Source organism: Lepisosteus oculatus, chromosome 4 (assembly GCF_040954835.1).
Source record: "Lepisosteus oculatus isolate fLepOcu1 chromosome 4, fLepOcu1.hap2, whole genome shotgun sequence".
Classification (NCBI taxonomy): Eukaryota; Metazoa; Chordata; class Actinopteri; order Semionotiformes; family Lepisosteidae; genus Lepisosteus; species Lepisosteus oculatus.
This window is the reverse complement of record NC_090699.1, coordinates 65970021-65986214: the sequence shown is the minus strand read 5'-3', so window position 1 is coordinate 65986214 and position 16194 is coordinate 65970021. Positions and strand designations below refer to the sequence as shown.

Below are 16194 nucleotides of genomic sequence, written 5' to 3'. Positions count from 1 at the left end.
AACGTCTCTATTCCCACCCACCCCCCCTTCTTCCCTCTCTCCTCATCTCTGTCTCTACCCGCACGTTCATTTGAACCATCTGTCCCGTCCCCCCCCCGCTTGTCTCCCTCCCTCCAGCCCTGCGTGAGGCGGACAGGTACGTCCGAACAGAGAGTGTGTTCGTGTCACGGACAGAGACGCCACGACAGGGGACAAGTCAGCAGCCATGGTCGCCACGCTAGCAGGCCGCCCATCTCACAGCGGGGGTCAGGTGACCGGCGAGCCGTACCTGTCGGTCAGCGGAGTGATGACCAGCCGGCCGGTGTTGCCCAGGTACTCGTACCCGTACAGGAACTCGGCGTTCACCGCGCGGATGTACAGGTCATCCCTGGCCCAGTAGTACCTGAAAACGCAGATCACTCTCTTACCAGGCCTGACTGCTGCTGGGCGCAAACTGCCTTCAGTCTTTTGCCCGTGCTGAGCGACAGATTTCCAGGATATCTTCCAGGGGTCGCGTCCACATGACAGGGGCTCAGCCAGCAACACTGGAGCTCTGGAGACCCTGTCATCGCTACAGAGCTAGTAATAATAGCATGGCCATGTGGGGGAATCCCTTTACGGTCGATGATTCGTAAACACATGGCTTGTTATCCTGTGATGAGAAGGTCCATGTTTCAAAATCACATGAAGACATTTTTGCGTGACAGAGAAGCCAGCGCCGCTCGTTAGGAGTGTTCCAGTGAAAGCTGCTTACTCAGGAGGTTAAAGGCAAGACAAAGTTCAAAGAGAAGAGTAATCTGAAAAACCAGTTTGCAATTGAAAGCCGGAGGCAAGGGTGACGAGCAGCTAAGTAAGGAAGCGTGAAGCCTGTGCGAGGGGCCGGGGGGGCGGGTGACCTCTGACCTGAGCTGGCTGATCCACTCGAAGTCGCTGACGCTCTTCACGCCCTCCTCCACCAGCCGGGCCGCCACGTCCTTGGCGTGGACCTCGATGACGATGAGCGCCGAGAGCACGGCGCGCTGCATCCGGGACAGCCGGCCCCGCACCAGGGCCACCAGGTCGCCGAGCTGAGTGACAAACAGACGCGCCCAGACGCACTGCGGCCATCATCCGTGGACACGCGACACGCGTCTTTATGTCCCCAGTAAGAGCTAAGCGCTGACCGCTATGCCCCTAGAAACAGCGGGGGAATGAGGCCACGCTCTTGTCCAGCCAGCCGCTGTGCTGGGCAGCTGGCCGGAGGAGCGATGCAGCTCTCGCTGGCTGCCCTGCACACTCACAGGCGCCGGGACGGAAGACTTCAAAGACAGACAGATGTACACAGAGAGCTGGCAGGCTTACCTGGGCCTGCAGCTGAGGGTACAGCCTCTCGGCCAGGTCTCCCTGTTCTAGAGACTCTGACACCTCGGTCGTCCAGAAGGTCTGGCAGCCAGCGATGACCACCTGTCCCGGCCAGCTCAGCACCCACTCTGTGCGCGCTTTCTAGGGGGAACCAGGCAAGACAGACACGAAACATAACACAAGGACTTTCAAGTGATGGACCGTCCTGGTCATGGCTTTGCCTTCTGTGTGGCTAGAAAATTTGCATGAATTAGCCGTTCTAATTACACACAATTTCAGCAGCTCATTCACGCACTGAACAAGGTAGAACAAAGTAGATGCTGCTGTGTCAGTGGAATGACTACTAAGCCGCATCAAAGCTAAGAAATTCAGAGGCACCTTAGCTCCCTGAAAATAAATGAACTAGACAGGACTCCTCTCACTTGTGATCTGGCTGTCTGTCCTGCAATATTACAGTTTTACTGGGATAGCCAAGACAGGCTGCGGCGATGACCGAGACGTGTCTCGGGCGGCTGTGGTTTCTGTGGGGGTTCTCCGGCAGCGGGGCCAGACCTGGGGGTACTCGCGCAGGGCTCTGTCGATGTGGTCCCGCAGGCTGGCCCTCATGGACCTCTCCACCTCCAGCAGCCAGTCCTCCACGTTCCCCGAGGGGCAGACCGGCGCACACAGCCGCACCTCCTCGCCCTCGCCGGAGTACATGTGGGTGATCTGCAGGTCGGGCTGGAACTGCAGCTGCGGGACGACAGAGCAGCAGTGAGAGACGGGGGGCAGAAAGCGGGGTGCCTGGGGTGCAGCCCTGAGTTCGTGTGCTGCTGCGGAGACAGAAGACGAAGGTGAGGATATGAACTACAGCAGGTGGAGAGGATAATCGAAATCAATAAGCCTCATTCTCTCATTCCTGGTCCTGGATTACGGCAGGGTCTTGTGGGTTTTTCTTCTGTCTCAGCTGCTAACGATTTAATTGACTGAAATGGACCTTCACGGAGGAGCGGGGCTCCCCATCACACCTGCAGGCCTGCGCCCCCCTCGGCCCAGGCAGGGGGGTCAGGGCTGTGAAGGGAGACGAGGCTGTGCTAGGGAGAGGAGGGACAGGGCAGGGAGGAAGGCGGGGAGCTGGTACCCGTGCGATGTTCTCGAAGCACTTTCGGAGATGGGGCTGCACAGCCGTGGGGTCCTTCGTCTGGGACAGGATCTCCAGCAGCTCGTCGTCGGACAGGAAGTAGAATCTGTGTGAAAATACAAGAAGAGGCACTCTCGTCTGTCACTCATTCACCGAGCTTTCTCACAGGACTGGAAATGACACCAAATTTCAGTTTCAATTTCAAATTCAATACATCCTAAATGGACATGGTGTGTGGAGTGGATTAGCTGCAGGGTGTGGAGTGGATCAGCTGCAGGGTGTGGGTGTGGAGTGGATCAGCTGTAGGGTGTGGGTGTGGGTGTGGATCAGCTGCAGGGTGTGGGTGTGGGTGTAGGGGTGTCCAGTGAGGGGCGCACCTGGGGAAACCCCCTCTCTTGGTCTCCAGGTAGTCGCTCAGGCCCTTCTGCACCAGCTCCAGCAGCTTGTTACACTCCCTCAGGCTCTCCAGGAGGCGAGGGTCAGGACACAGGTCGATCACCTGGGGTACAGGGGGGCAGGGAAGAAAGGAGGGCAGGGGGGCAGGGAGACAGTGGAGAGGGGGGACAGGGGGGACAGAGAGGACAGGGAGACGGGGAAACAAGGGAGACAGGGGACAGGGATGAGTCTCGCTCCACAAACAGGTCACAGAATGCAGCCCAAACAGATAAACAAGGCCTTGCTCTCATCGTCTGAGTGGAGCTGAAAATGATGTATCATCGTTCAGCATTTTTAAAAATAAATAAATCTCATCTCTCCGCTCAAGCCTTCAGCAGAAAACGTGTGGACAAACATTTACAAAGATAAATATACTGTACACGTGAAGAGAGAGTGGCGTCGATACTGATTAAACCTGTCATTCAGGAAGCAGACCTGCGGTTAGCCCACAGTCCCGCTGTGTGGGACCGCCCGGGACCCCACCTGCGTGTTGTCGTGGGCGCTCTTCATGACCTTGCGCCAGGTCCTCTCCATGGTCTGGTAGCGCTTGCCCTCCACGGGGAGCTGCCGGTTGATGTCTTCGGAGCTGAAGATGGGCTCCAGGTAGAGCCAGGACCGCTGGCAGGTCAGCCACTCCTCCAGCACGTCCTGGGCAGGGAGAGAGACGGGTCGGGTCGGGTCGGGTCCGATTCGGGACACAGCTATGCCATGGCAAGGCCATGTGCATTAAGAGCACTGGAATACCACCTGCGCCCTCAGGGTGCACTCAACAGCATTCTACAACAGGCCGTGCACGGTGACGATACACGAAGGCTCAGTGTCGGAAAGTTATTCGGACATATTTGCTGTATTTCAAAGGCCCGGTGTATGTCTCCCTGCACGTGCGTTTGAAGCACACTGAAATGGCTGACAGGGCCACATGTGCTTGGACGAGCTGCAGATTCAAGCCATAGCTAAACAAGCAGTCGACCTGGATCCTCCACTGCGGCGCCGCAGTCGCTTTGCCGTACCTGCGTCATGCGCAGCTTGCTTTCCCAGGTGCTGATCCGCTCCTCGAAGGGCTTCTTGAAGGGCGAGAAGGACATGCTCTGGGTCATCACGATGTGGTCGTCCAGGAGCTGCGACGCCTCGTCCGGGCTCTTCAGGATGAACGTTCCCGTCTCCTTGTAGGGCAGGACCTCAAAGGCCACGGTGGACCACTCTCGCTCCATCTTGTCCAGGGCCTGGGAGAGGCAGACAGAGGGAGGAGCGTTCCAACGTCGGCATTAATATTTTCTGAAAGGATCTAACGATCCAAGGCTATAAAAAAGTGGACTGGACTCTCACAAGGCAACTTTGAATTCAATTCATTTTAGAAAATGAGAATGTAAGCTACAAATGGAGTAATATCTTATGAACCCACTCTGTTAATATGAAGGACAATACTCAGTACTATCCAATTTCTACCCCTGTTCATCCTTCTCCACTTCTCTGTATTCCTCTGCTTTTACTTTTCTCCCTGTCTCTTGTCCCTCTGTTTGACTTTCTATCCTTCCATATCCCCCTTTCTTTCTCACAGTCTCCATTCTCCTCCATCTGTTCCTTCCTCTCTCCCTCTTTCTGTCCCTGACTTCCACTCTCTTTCCGTCTCTGTTCCTCTCCTCCGCTCTCTATTCCTCTCTATCCCTTTCTCCCTCTCCTCCACCCTCTACCTCTCCCCATCCTCTCTCTCTCTCTCACAGTCTCCATTCTTCTCTATCCCTCCCTACCTCTCCTGCTCTCCACACCCCCTCCCCCTCTCTTCTCTCTCTGTAACACCTGCTCTCACCTGCTCGATGGCAAACTCCTTCCCTGCGACCTCTGCGACCTTGGCGATCTCGTGGATGTGGTCCTGTAGCTGCAGCTCCAAGCAGCGGGCAAAAGTCAGGTTGGCCTTGGGCTTCACGTTCATCTGGATCCGCTCGGAGAGCAGCTCCCAGTGGCGGTTCCGCATCCCTGGGTTTCGCAGTCCCTGGATCAGAGGGATGTATGGCTTGAATTCCTCGATCTTCCCACGCACCACCAGTGCAATGTCCAGGCAGCCTGCACACAGACAGTGAGAGAGAGGCACAGCGTTAAGCACCTATGAGTACAAGAATAGGTAGCGGTGAAGAAAGGCAGCAGTCTGTGGGAGCTGTAGGGAGCTGTGGAGAAAGGCAGCAGTCTGTGGGAGCTGTAGGGAGCTGTGGAGAAAGGCAGCAGTCTGTGGGAGCTGTAGGGAGCTGTGGAGAAAGGCAGCAGTCTGTGGGAGCTGTAGGGAGCTGTGGAGAAAGGCTGCTGTCTGTGGGAGCTGTAGGCAGCTGTGGAGAAAGGCTGCTGTCTGTGGGAGCTGTGGCCACACTCACCCGGGACGTCCTTGAACTGCTTGACACACTTGTGCATGGTCTTGAAGGCCTCGTTGACGTTCTTCTCCAGCTGCTCAGCGTCGACAGTGTTCAGCGGGTCGGTCAGCCAGCCCTCGTGGCAGTGCAGCCAGTCGGAGGTCGTGACCCACAGGTCCTGGAAGGGCTGGAAGTCCTTCACCAGCTTCTGCAGCTTGTCGTACTGCGCAGGGCAGACAGGACATGCAGGAGGCTGCACTCAGATAGCCATTCCCACAGTCCAAACTGTATGATGGCAACTCCTGATATCCCACAATCTATAACTAGGCTTCCTGCTGCATCTAACGTCAATTACTTTCACTGATGACAACAGATTTAAAAACCAGGACGCTGCAGTCTTGTCGTCGTGCCAGCAACAGCAAATGGGATGATGTCGAGGGGAGAATTGTCTGGGGAGGCCTGTCAGTGGGGGTTCTGTACCGTGCGGCAGTAGGTGGCCGCAGGGCGGCGGACTGGCGGGACTCACGTTGGTGACAGGCATGCCAAAGAGACGCTCCCTGTTGTTGTAGACCTGCGCCATCTGCTGCGACTCCTTCAGCTGCTTGCTGACGCGCCGGGCCTCGTTGGCGACTTCGTGCGCCCGCCCCATGTCCGTGTAGGCCAAGAACCCCGCCACCACCATCTGCAAGGAAGACGCCACCGCGGCTCGTCAGAGCTCTGCTCACAGAGTATGGGAGTGCACCTGTCGCTGAGACTGGGTGTGGCCTTCCACACCTCAGCGGCACCCAGTCGGTGACAAGCCTTACTCAGGAATGATTGTGCACTGTCAGCAGAAAGTCAGCTCAATTCAAAATACTTTGTTCAGCCCCCCCAGGATTTGGGATTCTAGCGAGGGCAGGAGTGTGGTAACATACGTAATACTGAAAGACTTACAGTACTGAACTACAGCCCAACTGTGTCAATGCACAGCAGCCCTGCTGGGTAGGTGGTCACCATGCACTGAAATAGTGCTTCCTGTAGAGAGCGCTCCACAGAGCCTGGAGACACTGAGACGCTGTGCTTGTAAAGGGCGTTAGGTGTGACGCCGCAGTTCAGGCGCGCAGCTGCTGTGGGTCCACTGCAGTCGGGCTCACCTGCAGCGTGTCCAGTCTCTCCTGGAAGCTGTTCTGGTCCACCTGCTGGATTTTGTGGAAGCGCTCCTCCTCCTCCTCGTGCTGCACCACCACGGACTCCATCTGGGTCAGGATCTTACTGGGCCAGCCCACCGCTGTCCACCTGCACGTGAGCAACGCAAATCCCCATCTTTACCCGCACTTACGAGAGAAGCAGCCGGTCGGGTCGGTGTTTTAATTCTTCCTTAGCACCTCTGAACTGGCTAGCTTGGTTATGTGTGAAACAAGTCTAGAACAGGCTCTCCAACCACCCTGGCTTCTTGCAAGGAAGATGAGATCCTCCATTCAGGACAGGAGGCACTTCTTTACACAAAGGATGGGGGGAGTGTGAAACAAGCTGCGCAGCTATATTGTTGAAGCTGATACCCAGGCTTATTTCAAGAAACCCCTCAATGAGATCCTCCATTCAGGACAGGAGGCCCGTCTTTACACAAAGGGCGGTGGGAGTGTGGAACAAGCTGTGCAGCCATGGCTTTTGAAGCCCCTGCATCGGGATCTTTGAACAAACAGTATTTATTCTGAACAACTCCAGGAACCTTCCTGCCCTTTGCAAGATTGGCAGGATCTGCACCACATTCTGATTTACCCCTCTGGGAATGTTCTACTCGTGGTTCAGCACGTGAGGCGTGAAAAGCAAGACGGGAAGATCGGTTCCGCACTCACTTGGCGTTGAAGTCGTCAGTGGAAAGACTGTAAAAGAACTCGTCGATGAGCTCGTAGTCGACCATGGCTTTGGATATGAGCTCCTGAGGAACAGAAAGGAGAAACAGCAGCACAGATGTATTCAAGTGGGGAAATGGAAGCGGACAAGAATGCAGGGCATAAGGATCTCTTTTTAAACTACACTGAAATGGAGTCCGGGGTGACATAAGCAAGCCCTAACTGTGGGTAAAGGTCTCTTGAACTGCACCTGGGTTGCTTATTGACAAAGGTGCAGCTGGGCAGGGAATGTGTCAGGTGTGCTGTGGTAAAGAAGAGTAAAGTACCTGATTGTATTCATTATAAGCGGGGAAATGAAGAGACTCCCCAAGGGTGGATACAGGCAGACCTACCTCGTGCGCCTTGAGCTGCTCAGGAATCTGCTTCATCCACTCGCGGTGGTCCGTCAGCTCCTCGATGCTGTTGGCCTTCTCGCCCAGCTTCCTGCTGATGGCCCTGCACTCCTCGCAGGCCTGGAACACACAGCACAGCACGGCCCAGCCTCACGTCAATGAGAAGCCAGCACACCTGTTCACCTGAGGTTCTCGGGCTCCAGCTGAGCGAAAGGTCCCCAGGGGTCTTGCAACAGAGCTGGCCTCTCGCCTGGGCGCCTCGCTGTTTATTTCATCTGCACATGAAAACACAAAGCGGCCATTTGCCTGTCCTGCAGGAAAGAGCAGAACCGAGGCCCCGAGCTGCCAGTCTGAACCACGGTCCTCCCAACGCCTGTGTGACCTTCATCGTCACTCAGACCGTGGTCTGAGCTGAAGGAGGTAAGGCAGGTGTCACATCAGCACTGTAGACAGGGCAGAAGGGACAGGGTTCCCGCACCTCGTCCACAAGCAAGGTACTCGCCTCGTCCACCTGCCTGCGCAGCTTCTTGGCCAGCTGGTCCAGCACGGCGTTGGCCAGGGCCCTGCGCTTCTTGGAGAGGCTCTGGCGCACGGCCTCCACGCTGACCAGGAAGGGCCCGATGACGATGGAGACGGGCAGCGAGTGGTCCAGGAGCTCCTTCTCCCGCAGGTGCAGCTCCACCTCCCGTTTCACCTCCTGCAGGCTCATGCTGGGCGGGCTGTGCTCCCTGCAGGCAGGGGGGGACAAGCACGCATCAGGCAGAGCGACGCGCACAGCAAGAAGAAACGGCAGCTCACTGAGGACCAGAGAGGACCACTATCTCTGAGGTCACCTGCTCAAATGGGGAAGTCTATTTTGAAACCAAGAACAGGGGACATTTCCTTACACAAAGGGTGGCAGGAGTGTGGGACACTCTATTTCGTACCTGTTTTAATGCTCTGATGAAACAAAAGGGAGCCAAAACATCCAAATACCATCCATTTTCTAACCACTCCTTCAAATTCTGGGTCGTGGAGACCTCCAGCAACGAACAGGCACAAGGCAGCTTACACTGCGCGCAAGACGCCAGTCCACTGCAGGGCTCACACGCACACTCACACTCACCCAGGTACAAGATTACCAGAAGCCAATCAACCCACCAGTAAGTCTTCAGACGGCGTTAGGAAACAGGAGCACCTGAAGGAAGTCCATGCAAACCAGGGGATAACACGCAAACTCCACACAGACAGCACCCCGGGTCTGTAACTGAACCCAGGACCCCAGCGCTGCGAGGCAGCAGTGCTGACCACTGTGTCACCATGCTGCACATACGAGTACTATTTCCTAACTGAAATGCAGGACCTGATTATTCGGGTTCTGTGGTGTCATTTTTTGGGGGGGTTGAGCGTTATTACCCACATGTGTTTCTAGTATCTTAATATCTTTGTTTTTCGAAATGATAGCAAACAGGATTTTCGTAGGGACTCCAGTGAAAAGGTCGTACCGCAGGAAGGCCTCCACGTCGGTGTTGTGCAGCTCGAGGTGCCGCTCGTACTCGCGGGCGTAGGCCCGCAGGGGCACGGCCGCCTGGCGCAGCGCCGCGCGGACGCTCTCCCGCAGCTCGGACACCGCAGGCTCCCACAGCCCCACGGACTCCAGCAGGGGCGTGCCGCTGATGAACAGGTCCTTCAGCACAAACTGGGAGGGGGAGGAAGAGGGGGAAGGGGGGGTTAGTGCTGTCACCGACGTCTCTCTCAAGCCTCGGGGGACACGCGGCCGGTGGGGCAGTGCGGCAGCACAGAGGGGACACAGACCTTCTCCAGCTGGGGCACGTTGTGAGTGGCCAGGATCCCCTTGTCAAACAGGTTAAGGACGGACATCTCAAAGTCCTCCAGAGGAGTGCTGTAGTGGACTCCGGACTGATCCAGGACGAGGTCCAGGAGGAACAGAGGTTTCTTTCTTGGTCTGGAGAAAATAATGGAAGTGGAGTTTCCTGCCATTAGAAAATGAGCACCCTTTACTGTGAAATGGCCTGTATTTTAACAGTCATCCATCGATACCATCATGAGATAAAGGACTGTATGTGTTGGTATCTGCTAACATGTGGTTTGGCCATCCAGGAGAAGTGATAGTGGGGGGTACTTAGAGCTCCTCAGTGGGAGGCTGACCTCAGAGGTCAAGAACCTGGGAAAATGGTGCTTCCCAAACAAATCGAGTCCGGCCTCCCGGGATCCCATCCTGGGGTGAGCAGGATCAAGGAAACAGCTTTGGTGCTTTTGTGCTCATCGTGCAGCCTATGTCCACCACCGCTTGTTACCTACAGGGGGCACTCTAGCCACGCCGAGTCATCCCTGGGGGGCTGACGGAAGATGGACCAATTCCAGATTTGTTCTTGATAAATTAATGCAGATAGCAATTCTGGATGAAATAAAATAATCACCCGGGATCATTAACGATGACCATGATGTCATCAGACCATCACTGAGTTATCGTAAATGACCATCTCGGGCAACTTCAGAAAAGCAGAATAAACCAGCAACTTCTTTCAGTTTTACAGATCGTCCGGCACTGTTTTTTTTTGCTTGGCAATCTGGCCAGCTACTCGGAAGGAGGACTGGAAAGACTCGTGGCCAGAACCTGAAAAATAACAGGCTGCGAACACCCTGAAATTTCACCCTTTTACACAAGCCATACCTCCAGGCATGCTGACAAGATTATCTCAGACCCCTCTCATCCTGCTCATAGTCTTTTTCAGCTCCCCCTCCAGGGAAAACACTTCGAATCGATCCTCTCAAGGAGCACCTGCTGCAACCTCAGCTTCTTTCCCAGTGCAACTCAAACTTTGAACTTTCCCCCTTTCAGCTGTTTAGCCCCCCTTGAGCATCTGTGTTGTAATTCTGTTGGCTGAAGGTGAATGTTTACGTACAGCATGCACTGTATCTGGCGGTGTTCTGCTTGTGATTTCCAATTGTAATCGTTGGATAGTGCAGGTGGTGTCTACTGTATCTGTTTTATTCGTTTTATTTTGCAGTGCCACAAGCAAATTCCACCAACTGTTGTGCGGCAATAATAATAATCTTCATCATCACTATCATCACACAGGAGGAAGGTAAAAGCAGCAAAGCACAAGTAACACAGGAGGGCAGAGCAGCAGGCGGACAGGGATGACGACCCTACTTGTAGGGGCTGTTGACGAGGTCAGCGCCCCAGGCCATGTCCTCCGGGCACGGCAGCACGCTGTGGCAGGCGTCCAGCAGCAGCTGGGCGAAGCTGACCAGCGAGTCCTGCACCAGGAAGCGCAGGGAGTCCTGCAGGCGGAAGCGCAGGCGCTCCATCAGGCGGCACAGCTTGGAGAGCCGGTACACCTCCCAGCGCCGCTCGGCCAGGCTGAACCAGCCCTTGCCCACGTCGCGCAGGCTGGCGCGCACCGCGTTGCACAGCGTGGTCACCCAGGTGTCCCTCAGGAACAGCTGCACCTGCGAGGACAGACACCTGGACACTTCCACACACAGCTCTGTCCTTATCCCGTTTACAACCACTTTTGTGTAATATATGCCAGGGACCTGTGCAATACATTTATATTTATATTTATATCTATGGTTACATCTATATTTATATTCATACGTGTGATACGATTTTCTGTGTACTGTTCTGTTCTAGTTTCCTCTTGTGTGTCCGGACTGTGAGTAACTCTTGTATTGTATTGTATTGTATGTATTGTACTATTAGTATATAATTCGTTACACTGTGGCTGTGTTGTGTGTGTTAAGCTGCTGTTGCACTGCAATTTCCCTCACGGGATCAATAAAGTATCTATCTATCTATCGTCTCAGACACTCCGACAACCTGTTTGCTGGGGTTGACTGAGCACAAGACAGCGTGAAGTACCATGAGGTCATAAATTCACTGTGGGCGGCACAGCGGCTCAGGGGTCAGCATCGCTGCCTCGCAGTGCTGGGGCCCTGGGTTTCAATCCTGGGGTGCTGTCTGTGTGGAGCTTGTATGTTCTCCCCGTGTTCCTGTGGGATTATTCCAGGTGATCCAGTTTCCTCCCACAGTCCAAAGACATGCCGGCAAGTTGATTGAGTTCTTGGAAAATTGGCCCTGGTGTGAGTGTGAGTGTGTCTGTGTGCCCTGTGATGGCCTGGCGTCCTGTCCTTGCACCTGTTGATCGCTGGGATGGGCTCCAGCTCTCCTGCGACCCTGAACTGGATAAAGCGGTTTGGAAAGGGATGGGTGTATCTCTGTGCATTACTGACACAACCACTTCAGTCAACTCCTTGATTATTTTACTGACAGTTAGCCAGATCTACAGTATTCAGCAGTGTGAGGTGCAGCTTTATTGCACTGCAGGTGAGAGCACTGGAAAGGACAGGTGCCGAATAGCTCTGGGCAGGGCTTCCCTGTGTCACGACAACAGACAGTAAAAACAGGTGTAACCCCACCCCGTAGCGGTACCTGAGAGTACACCTGGGACTGGGTCAGCTCAAACTCCTTCAGCCGGACAGTCTTGGTCAGGTTGACGTGGAACAGGCGCATGGCCACCACCCTGTTGCACTCAGCCTGCACCTTGGACAGGGCCTCAATCACCTCGGGCTTCGTCAGCAGGGAGTTGAAGGCAAACGCTCTCTGCTGCTTGGCAAACGGGTAGTCAGGGACCTCCACGAAGCCTAGGCAGAGTTTAAAGGTTTAGTCAGGGCTTAAATCCCAGTGCTCCTCAGGTTGGCGTCTATATGGTACTGCAAGACGAGCCAGTGAGTGCTCATTTAGAGTGGTGGCCTGTGGTCCGGACACTGCCAGTCACAGCCACAACCACGATTCCCCAAGCAGCAGCATCAGGGCTGGATAAGGAACAGAGAACATCAGGGAGTATTCCCAGGGCACCCGTGGTACCAGCTCTTCTGCAAGCTCTATAACTCAGGGAGGAAACATGCTTTTCTGGGGGCAACATGTGCAGTTCATACTGTCCTAATCTCACCTGTGTTGGTACAACATCACTGGACTGAGCTGAGGTGATCAATTTTACAAAAAAATAAGAACAATATATATTTTTTTTCCAGAATTAGGATATACTTTTTCCCCCCTTCTACACAAAATATAATAACACTAGTATTCATTCAGATTTCTTGCACCCTACAGGCTAGTGCATTGTAGCTCTGGTGCTGGTACTGCAGATGACCATGCACTATGGGCCTACTTGCCCATTATTATAACTACATTCATAAAATTAAAAACATATATATATATAAACATACATTCTGACAATCATACACAATCAATACACAATACACAATTATTAATTTCCTATAATGGAGAAGGGGCAGTTAACACCACACAGCAAGAGCCCAGGTCCTTCCAGGACGACTCTCCATAGCTTGGCTCTTCGAAAAGCATGACCTGACCAGGACAGGCCACGTGCCCACCCCATGCTTGCACCCTCCCCCGTGCCCCCTCCTGTCTCGGGCTCCAGCCGGCCTCACCCCTGTCCGGCACCACCTCCCTCTCCGGCTCGGGCAGAGTGATGTCGCAGAAGTCCTGCGGGTTGGAGGCCACCACCCTGTCGAAGCAGATCCGGTTCATGGTGCGATCGAACTCCAGCGCGATCTCCTTCTCCAGCCGCTCCGCGCAGTCCCGCAGCCTGCAGGGAGACGGGGCGTCAAGGGGGTGCAGGGGAGGTGCAGCTGCAAACAGGGAATGACCCAGGAAAGAGGACGGCGCTGTCTTACAGCTGCTTCCGCAGGCCGGGCGTGGACAGGGCCCACCGCTTGATCTTCTCCAGGGTGCTGCTGCTGATGGGGGGCTGCCCCTCCACCGGCATGCAGTCGATGGACAGGTGGTACAGCAGCAGCCCCTCTGTCCTCTCCCGCGCCCGCTGGGCAGTGAGCACGCGGCGGGCGAAGGTGCGCGGGTCTTCGGCACAGAACGCCAGCCTGATCCTGGGCACCCAGTACTGGCAGGGCAGCAGGAGTCCAGCTCCTGCAGGGCGGGGGAGAGACACGCAGGGGGAAAGAGAGGTTCACATGATACGCAGAAAACAAGCAGGCCCCGCTTTCCATAAAAATCACTGTTCCAGTGCGAAACGTGCTGTGCTTTTTCACTCTCATCTCATGATGATTTTTCCTAACCATGCCTATCCGAAAAGAAAATAATAAATCGATTTCTTTTTTTTTTTCCACGCCCGTTTTCCCACATGAACGAGAGGATCGATCGGCTCCGGAGCCAAAATAACTCCTGTCTCCGCTCCTGCAGGGGCATCACAGCTGTTACCCTTGTAGGATGCAGCTGACTGAGTGTAGGCTTTTACAGAGATTTGGAAGGTGTTCGAATCAAAAGAGGACTCAGCGCAGGTGGGCAGCGGGCAGCCACGTGAACGGAAGGGCCTGGTGTGGAACAAACACGCCAACGAAGCAGGAGAGGGGAGAGGCTGGAGCCTGGTCCTGCACAGCAGTGGGGGGGGGGGTCAGCACTTGCCTCCGTTGAGGACGGGCCTCCCCTCGCTGTCCCTCACCCGGCCGCCAGGGTCGGCCTTGTGCACCAGGTACAGCTTCCGGCCGGGGGCGTAATCCAGGACGCCCACAGTCTGCCAGGAGTACAGCAGAGCGGCGCTCTTCGGGTCCTCTGCAACAGCAAGCGAGGCTCACAAACGTGGCGGAGGTACAGCTCCATTTTTGTTGCAATACACTTTAAATACAGGCTAGATGTCGGAACGCAAGATGTTACTAAGCTGTATAGAAAATAAAAGAAGGTGTGTGTTGATACAGTATCTGGCTTTTTAACGTCACAGAACATTTAAATGTGAAAAGCGCTCCTATCTATCGCCGTAAAGAACATACTCATTTGCATCAGTGTTTCTGTATAACCTCCACTGGTCTGCTTCTCCTGCGGTATTTTTTTCTGATAAACGGCATAGTGAAATCAGTGTCATTATGGATAGCATGGTGTCCCATTGCAGGCGGGGACAGTGATAGGCCTCAGAGAAAGACCCCAGAGAGACTTGAGATCTGCTCACATCGTTAACTCTATTTTAGTCACCCTAAATTTTGAGCAGTCCTCAAGCTTGCCTGTGGTGACCCCGGACCTAGTTCAGGCTCAGAACACGACGGCACTTCTAAAACCCTTCTTCCTTAAACCCAGCCTTTGCACATCTTGATTTAGGAGGCGACGGCTGTTGTCTGTCTGTCACCGGGTCAGGGGGCGACCCAGACTTCAATGCAGGAGGCGGGGGAGTTTCAAAGTGCAACATTAGAGATGTAATGTATGAGAGGAGTCCTGGTGTAACTCTCCTAGCTGAGAGAACTGCAGCCTGGATCAACCCACTCTCTTCGTGAAGAATGAGCCAGGGAGCTGCTACAGGGGTTCTGATGGGGCAGTAGGAGGGGTGCGAAAGAGACACACAGAGGGAAGTCCAGGAGGCGAGATGTGGGAGAGATTAGGATCTGACCTCCCTCCCTACTTTCTATGAAAAACTACATTTTTACAGCTGAGTAGTAGCTGTAGCTGCAGTAGTCACAGCAGGAGCTGTAGCAGTAGCTGCAGTACCACTCACGAGGAATGAGCCAGGGAGCTGCTCCAGGGGTGCAGATGTGGCAGCAGGACGAGTGCGAGAGAGACGCATAGAGGAATGTCTAGGAGGCGAGACATCGGAGAGATTAGGATCTGACCTCCCTCCCGCATTTGTGCAAAAAACCCCAGCAGTACCGTGTCCGAGGAGGTCGTCATCAGGGAGAAGGGCTTTTGCTGGGATGGGTTTTCGGTCAGGTGATCCCGGCTCATAGCCCATGGACAGCCACTCTCCAGGCGTCCGGCAGTCGAACTCTTCGTCATCAAACACCTGTTGGCCCAAGTGAGACAGCACCGTGACATCTCGTCTCACACCAGGTGACTTAACACTCAGTGGAACTACTCTACAGAAGCTGTTAACAGCTGGACGGAAAAAACAAACAAACCTCAAAACAGAGGTGCAACAAACAGTTGGAAAAGAAAAATTATAAAGGTGCAAACTGAATAAAAACGAAATACAACTCCGATGCCCTTAGAAAGACTAGCTAGGACCACCACAGAGAGACAGTTTCCAGTTATTCTTGCTGGACTTTTGAAAAAGGGTGCTTTTCTGGTCATTGAGAAAACCTTCAGCACTGGGAACAGATCCAATAACTTTGAAATCTTTTCTCCCAGTTTTGTAATCCCGCACTCTTCGAGGCCTGCTCTGGGGGAAAGGCAGGAACATCCACTGACAGCAGAGCCCGCCAGCCTTCTCTGAGAACTGCCTCCAGCGCGAGTGAGGTGTCAGAATCTGACACACCGCAATGCAGCGGTCTCGCAGCAGGGGGCGCCCCCTCTCGCACTCTGGGCGGGCCAGCGCGAGAGCGGGGCGAGGGTCAGCGCGCTCAGACTGGACACCCCCGAGGGGGAAGAGCGGACCACACCTCCAGGGGCAGGTAGCTGGCCGCGGCCGGGAAGCCCTGCTCGGGCTCGGTCAGGTGGTCTCCAGAGCCGGGGCGCCGGGGCATCAGCTGGTTGGAGTCGATCCCCATCTCGGACAGCAGCGCGGCCACGTCCATCCGCAGGTACTCCCGCCTCCGTCTAGGACAGGGAAGACAGGGGAGGCTGTACTGCAGGGATCCAGCAGACGTACAGCACTAGCGCCGCCAATACTACAGCCTCACAGTACAAGCACACGCCATTGTTTTAAGAGTGGAAAAGTCTGTTATTCCATGCTCTCAGGAATGGTTTTCCCATAAAATTCCAGGAAATCATTCCAAATTCCATCCATTAA

General features: G+C 54.6%; 1 protein-coding gene across 4 annotated transcripts in view; it reads right to left on the bottom strand.

The window, feature by feature from the left end:
* The window catches only part of dnah1 (dynein, axonemal, heavy chain 1), a 58093-nt gene that overhangs the window by 38196 nt on the left and 3703 nt on the right, over positions 1–16194 (bottom strand). For all 4 annotated transcript variants that reach the window (XR_011189507.1, XR_011189508.1, XM_069189619.1 and 1 more), the window contains exons 5-28: positions 15845–16001; positions 15117–15249; positions 13890–14036; positions 13145–13394; positions 12899–13056; positions 11877–12088; positions 10596–10894; positions 9233–9383; positions 8923–9116; positions 7941–8166; positions 7439–7558; positions 7050–7132; positions 6348–6489; positions 5741–5896; positions 5239–5437; positions 4683–4936; positions 3886–4098; positions 3359–3523; positions 2818–2939; positions 2441–2546; positions 1873–2052; positions 1321–1461; positions 883–1046; positions 269–382 (exon numbers count right to left, since the gene is read on the bottom strand). Coding sequence is in view for 2 of the 4 variants with exons in the window: in XM_069189619.1 (XP_069045720.1) it covers positions 269–382; positions 883–1046; positions 1321–1461; positions 1873–2052; positions 2441–2546; positions 2818–2939; positions 3359–3523; positions 3886–4098; positions 4683–4936; positions 5239–5437; positions 5741–5896; positions 6348–6489; positions 7050–7132; positions 7439–7558; positions 7941–8166; positions 8923–9116; positions 9233–9383; positions 10596–10894; positions 11877–12088; positions 12899–13056; positions 13145–13394; positions 13890–14036; positions 15117–15249; positions 15845–16001 (4086 nt within the window). In the remaining 2 variants the exon portion in view is untranslated. The remainder of the gene's footprint in view (positions 1–268; positions 383–882; positions 1047–1320; positions 1462–1872; positions 2053–2440; positions 2547–2817; positions 2940–3358; positions 3524–3885; positions 4099–4682; positions 4937–5238; positions 5438–5740; positions 5897–6347; positions 6490–7049; positions 7133–7438; positions 7559–7940; positions 8167–8922; positions 9117–9232; positions 9384–10595; positions 10895–11876; positions 12089–12898; positions 13057–13144; positions 13395–13889; positions 14037–15116; positions 15250–15844; positions 16002–16194) is intronic.